The sequence below is a fragment of the Pezoporus occidentalis genome, unplaced genomic scaffold, assembly GCF_034315485.1.
Source record: "Pezoporus occidentalis ecotype Australia unplaced genomic scaffold, CSIRO_AGI_Poc_V1 ctg229, whole genome shotgun sequence".
In the NCBI taxonomy this organism is placed as follows: domain Eukaryota; kingdom Metazoa; phylum Chordata; class Aves; order Psittaciformes; family Psittacidae; genus Pezoporus; species Pezoporus occidentalis.
Genome location: NW_026914169.1, coordinates 407,952 through 413,558, shown reverse-complemented (window position 1 = coordinate 413,558; position 5,607 = coordinate 407,952). Strand labels below are relative to the sequence as shown.

Sequence of the window (5,607 nt, the reverse complement as noted above, 5' to 3'; positions counted from 1 at the left end):
CATGCAACCTGCCTGAGGTTAACACGAATGTCAAGACATCCTGGGGGAGAAGGTGACATGTCAGCAGTGTCAGTGTCTCCATTGCTGCCCAGCAGCACATGCAATGGCTCTGGGACTTGGTACTTGAAAACAAGGAGTTGCCATGAGGTTCCTGAGGATATGTCTTCACTTGCAGGGGGCAGGAACACAGGATGTGTATGCATATGAACCCCAGCCCTGAACATCTGTAATGCCTCACTTGAGGCAGTGGAAAGATGAGGCTTCACTGGTGATACCACTGAACTGCCAGTGCCCCTTGTATGGGCAGTGTGGAGAACGGGGCTTTGCCAACGCATTTCTCTTTGCAGGAGGATGTACTGGGCACCTGAGTCCTCTGTGGTGCTGTCAGAGGGACTGCTCAACTTAGAACCGCACCTGAAGGGATGGAGTGCATGACCATCAGATATGAGATGTGTGAACAGTTTCTGCCCAAGGAAGTGGCAGGGCCAGTTCCTTCTGCCGGTAAAACACTGGGATTGTGCCACCCAAAGGATTGTTCATACAACAATGAGTAATGGGCATTGGCTTGGAACAGGCAAGAACAAGGCAAAGAACATCTGCTGGTGGACATCCGAGGCACAACATGGTCCAGTGTGGAAAGCCCATCTAGCCCACAGGATACTAGTGAAGCTGTAAAGCCTACATGAGCCATGGGGCATGCCACATGCCTCCAACATGCTGATCCCTCCCTCCTTACCCACAACAGCCTCTCCTGGCCAGACTGGCCAGTAGCTCATGGATTATCGGGCAGCTTTGCCAAGGCCAACTGAGCTTTCCTGGAAAACCAAATGATTTTTGCCCTTCAATAATGGAGACTGGCTCCCAGGCTGGAAATAGGGCCTGGAGAGTTCAAAGAGCTAAAGAGGTTGTACCTGGAGCCAAGAGTTTGTGTAAGCCCATAGTGGGAGGGGTGGAACATGGTATAAAGCAGCATGAGTGAGCTGAGTAAACAATGCACCTGGAGCAGAAGAGGAGAAGCAGCATGGCAGGGCTTCGGATCCACTCGGTGCTGGTGACTGGGGCCAACCGGGGCATCGGCCTGGGGCTGGTCCAGCACTTCCTGGGGATGCCAACCCCCCCGCAGTGGGTCTTTGCAGCCTGTCGGGCCCCCACGGAGCAGCAGGCACAGGTGAAGCTGGGCTGGACGCAGCGGGTGCTGCTGGGGACGGGAGCTGGGGACGGGGCACAGGCTGGAGCAGGCAGGGGCTTTGCCAAGGAAGGGCTCCAGCACCGGTGGCACAGGGCAGGGGTGGGACACGGTGGCACTGTCCGTGCATGGGATGTGCTGAGGGGACAGTGGCCCGTGGTGTGAGCAGGAGGCATGGAGCGCTCACCATCCGTCGGCAGGAGCTGGAGCAGGGAGCTGGGTGCGAGGCGAAGCAGGGATGGAGCCGTAGCAACACGAACTGTGCCTGGGGAAGGCTGAGCCTGTGCGCAGCCCCTCCTGCCCTTCCATGCCCACACGACCCCCTCTCCCGCAGGAGCTGCAGCGTTTGGCCTCCAGGCACCAGAACCTGGTCATCATCCCGCTCGGTAGGTGCCCCGAGCCGGTTCCTGCCCCGGTTCCCCTCTCTGCCCAGCACCACAGACCTGGCGAGTGCCCTGGTGCTGTGCACCCAGAGCTGGGAGGCAGCCGTTCCTCTGGGGACACCAGTGCTGCCATCTCCAAGCCAGGATGTGAGGGTCTGAGCTCCCTGTGTCGGCTCTGCAGAAGTCACCGACCCTGCCAGCATCAAAGCGGCTGCAGCCCAAGTCGGAGAGCGCTTGGGGGGCTCGGGGCTCACCCTCCTCATCAACAATGCAGGAATGGTGATATTGAATGCGCTTGATAAGGAGACACTGGAGGACATGACCCACGTTTACACCACCAACACGATTGGGCCCTTGTTGATGGGCCAGGTGAGACCCTCGCCCAAGCTGAGCTGTCCCGGGGCAGCACCAAAGACTGGTGGGAGGGGGTCCTGCCCCTGCTCCATGTGATGAGAAGCTTGTGGAGCTGTGGGCTGGAGCACAGAAGCTGGAGCCTGGTGGGCTGGGGCAGTGGGAAGAGGAGGAAGGATGCTCCAGTGCTGGTGACAGCACTGCCCATTGTGGCAGAATTTGGCCCTGTATCTGTGCCACCTCCATGCACATTCCTGTTTGCTGTCCTTGACCTGCAGGCATTCCTGCCCTTGCTGAAGAAGGCTGTCCAGGACAGCCCAGGCTCACTGCTGAGCTGCAGCAGGGCAGCCATCGTCAACATGTCCAGCAGTGGAGGCTCTATTGAGGAAGTCACTTTATTTGATATGGCACAGATTGTCTCATACCGCTGTAGCAAGGTATGTCCTGTGGTAAATACGGGTTCAACCTTCTGTTCTCAGCAAACAACTGTCAAGCCCTCAATGTCTCCTCTGTTGATTCCTGCACCTCTTCATCTTGTGACTGAGGTCCTGCAGGTCACAGCCTTGTGCCTAGACCTCAGTACAGCCACCCTTTTCCTCCAATGCTGTCCCTGCTGCATCTCCCCACAGGCTGCTCTGAACATGCTGACCAAGTGCCAGTCCTTGAGGTACAAGGAAGATGGTGTCCTCTGCGTTGCTCTCCACCCTGGATGGGTGCAAACTGACTTGGGGAACATAGAGGACACAGGATCACTTAAGGTAAGAGAGCTGTTGACCAGGGTCTGGAAGAACCAATTCATTTAGGTTCCAGTGAACAGTCCCAGACATGCTGGGCTCTGGGGGAGCTCCTTGGCAGATACCTTGAGCTGCAGGCATGTGAGGGAAGCAGGTGAGGGACGGGGAACTCTCCTTGCCCTGTGCTGGCCTCTCCCCACTCTTCTCCCTCTGCCCCTGCAGCCAACCTTGACAGTGGATGAGAGCGTGCGAGGGATGCTAAAGGTGCTCTCCTCCCTCTCCGAGAAGGACACCGGCACCTTCCTCAGCTGGGAAGGGAAGGTCATTCCCTGGTGAGATGCCAGCCAGGATCCTGGCTGATGCACCATCTTGTGCCCAAGCCTTAATAAATGTGTGTCTGTGAACAATGAGCAGCACTGTTTGAGCCTTCCTCTTAGTCTCTGGTTCACTCTCATTGTGAGAGTCTTCAGTAACACTCTGAGAGAATTTCTCAGAATTATTTCTGCATGTAATTGAGCTGGGTTGGTCTGAAGATTGGTTCTCCTCCTACTGGGGATCTGGCTGTCATCCTGGCAGTGCTTTGTCCCTGTGAACAGAGGGGCTCATCCCATTGCTCCTCTACTGAAAAACCTGGCAGGCTGAGTGGTTGAGGATGGCTGGGGAGCCCTCACAGCCCTCCTTGACAGAGTTGGGGTCACAGTGGGACATCCTATGTCAGGATGGAGCTGGAGGCCTTTGGGCAAAGTCAGAGAAGGATGTGGCCATTGTGGAGGAGACGTTTTCTTCTCAACCTCCTGCTGCTGGAATTAAACCAGAGAGTGAGGAGGATGAAAGGATGGACACCCACAGGGTGAACAAGGATGCCAAATCTGTGTGCGTATGTGTTTCCAGTGCTCAAGAATCTCACCCCAGCTGGTGATGCTTCCAGGAGTTTTCTGAATGTTGTAGACAACATCAGCTGTGAAACTAACTGCAGAATCAGGGGGGTTGGGGAGGAATGGGCAGATCTGATGGGTGCAACAAGAGCCTGATCATCCTTTTCTGGCTCAGACTGGCCGCCAGGAATCCTGGGTTCTCTTCCTGAAAATCTTCCTCTTTTTCTGCCTTGCTGCCCACTTCCCAGCTAGAATCCCCTGCCACCAAGAGTTGCTGACCTCCTTGCAGAGGGGATTGCCCATCTGGCACTCCCAGCCACAGTGGCCATGCAGAGCAGATGAGCACAGAGAGGTCTGACAGTGGTCCCTGCAGTGAGCCTCCAGCCCTTCTTCCTTTACCTCCCCTGTTCTCAGGGTGTTCGATTGTTAGTAGTCAGGACATTCTACGTTCTTAAAGACTGCGCTGTAAACAGTGAGGTTTCAGTTCTTCAAAGACCTGTGTTTCAGATGTCCAAGGTTGTTGCAGATGAATGCACCCACAGCTACGCTGAAGAAGATGCTCCTGGTAAAATGGATTAAAACCTCTGCCTGCCCTTGCACCACCCTTGAGGTGTATGCTAACTGCTGTTAAGGCATGACCAAATGCTTCTACATGTCCTGAGAGCAACCTCAGATTGTTTAAGATTAACAGGCCACCAAGAAGCAGCTTCTCATAAAGACCCCTTGAATGTCCTTTCTTGAGGACCCTTCAGCTAGGGGATCTCTTCTTTAATTGCATTCACTCTTGACTCCATGCCATTCACAGGTTGTTTGGACTACTGCTTTTGAACTGTAATTTATTGGAGCTGTTTTTTTCTAAAGACAAAGCTCATGGTCCACCTTTATGGCCTTGCTCACCTTAGTTGATCTTGAGGGAAAAGACCAGAGTTTCTGCTGACTCTTTCTAGAGCAAAGTGTATATAAGTCACTTGTAGACACAGCAGAACCAAAGATGGGGACAAGAATCTGTGTTTGGAGGGCTTCTTCTCTTTCACATGACCCCATATCTTTCACCTGACCACATGTGATTGAAACATCTGATGTGTGCATGGGTTTGAGGGGTAGGGGTACAGAAGCGTACTCCTTGTGTTTTGCTTCTCCATTGCTTTTCCATGAGTGTGGCAGAGATTTGGCTGGAGTGCACTCATTTGTGGCCAAGCACCACGGATTTTGTTGTGGGATCTACGCCTGTCTTCCCTGCTCTCCCACAGCACCTATCCCCCAGGGACACTTAGGAGCTGTCGGCATGGGATTCAGCAGGCTGCCCTGGAGCAATATCCTGTCTGAAGCTGCTGACACTTTCTTGGAGCTGTGCTGCAGAGGTGACTTTGTCCCCCTTTGTCTGTTCTCTTGCTGATGTAAGAGTCATCCTTCTGTGGTGTGAGGAGCACGCATGTGCAACTCTGTGTACACAAGACCGTGATATCATCCTTTCAGGCCACCTCTAAAAGACAGGACAAGGACTTTGTCTCCAAGTCCATTGGCATCCTTCCCATACAAAACAGGAAAGTCATGAGATTTTTTTGATTACTTTCTCCTCACTGTGGGCAGCACTGGAAAGCTGCTGGGAGCCCTGCTCAGTGTCAGTTGGTCCTTCTGTGCTGCACCTACCCCTGACAAGCAGCGTCAATTCTGCTGTGTCCTGCTCTGCTACACAGTGGTATGGTTGACATAGAGGAATCCAGGAAGAGTCACTTAGAGTTATATCAAGGCTTTACCTGGCCTAGCATCACACTGTCTGTCCTAGAAATAGTAATGGTGGGCCTTTGATGTGTTCAAAAGTAGACCCTGTCTACAGGAAGAGTCCAAGATGTGGCGACATGTTTGTTGCATCATTGCATACCTGGAAACCTGCAGCTTGCACAGGGTTCCTTATCAACTCTTGTCATGGCTCCTTGTCAACTCTGAGCTGTGCAGCTTCTAGTCTAAAGCTGAGGGGCTCATATTAGCAAAGAAAACTTTGCTATAGGATGTCAAAGTAGCCATGACTTCTCAGAGCAGAAGAAAGAATTTATGAACAAGGTAAAAATGTCACCGGA

General features: G+C 53.3%; 1 protein-coding gene across 1 annotated transcript; it reads left to right on the top strand.

Moving 5' to 3' along the window:
* The first annotated feature begins 921 nt into the window (after positions 1-921).
* Positions 922-3,084, top strand: LOC134164961 (C-signal-like). Its single transcript, XM_062621235.1, has 6 exons — positions 922-1,168; positions 1,521-1,572; positions 1,751-1,938; positions 2,199-2,357; positions 2,550-2,678; positions 2,877-3,084. Exons 1-6 carry the CDS (start codon positions 992-994, stop codon positions 2,988-2,990), a joined length of 819 nt encoding a protein of 272 aa, XP_062477219.1. The 5' UTR covers positions 922-991; the 3' UTR covers positions 2,991-3,084.
* The last annotated feature ends 2,523 nt before the right edge of the window (positions 3,085-5,607 follow it).

Bases quoted from the DNA above. Each gene is read 5' to 3' on its own strand.
- LOC134164961 (XM_062621235.1), top strand. From the start codon at position 992: ATGCACCTGGAGCAGAAGAGGAGAAGCAGCATGGCAGGGCTTCGGATC. The intron at 1,169-1,520 runs GTGAAGCTGGGC...CCTCTCCCGCAG, and splicing joins CCACGGAGCAGCAGGCACAG to GAGCTGCAGCGTTTGGCCTC. The intron at 2,679-2,876 runs GTAAGAGAGCTG...CTGCCCCTGCAG, and splicing joins AGGACACAGGATCACTTAAG to CCAACCTTGACAGTGGATGA.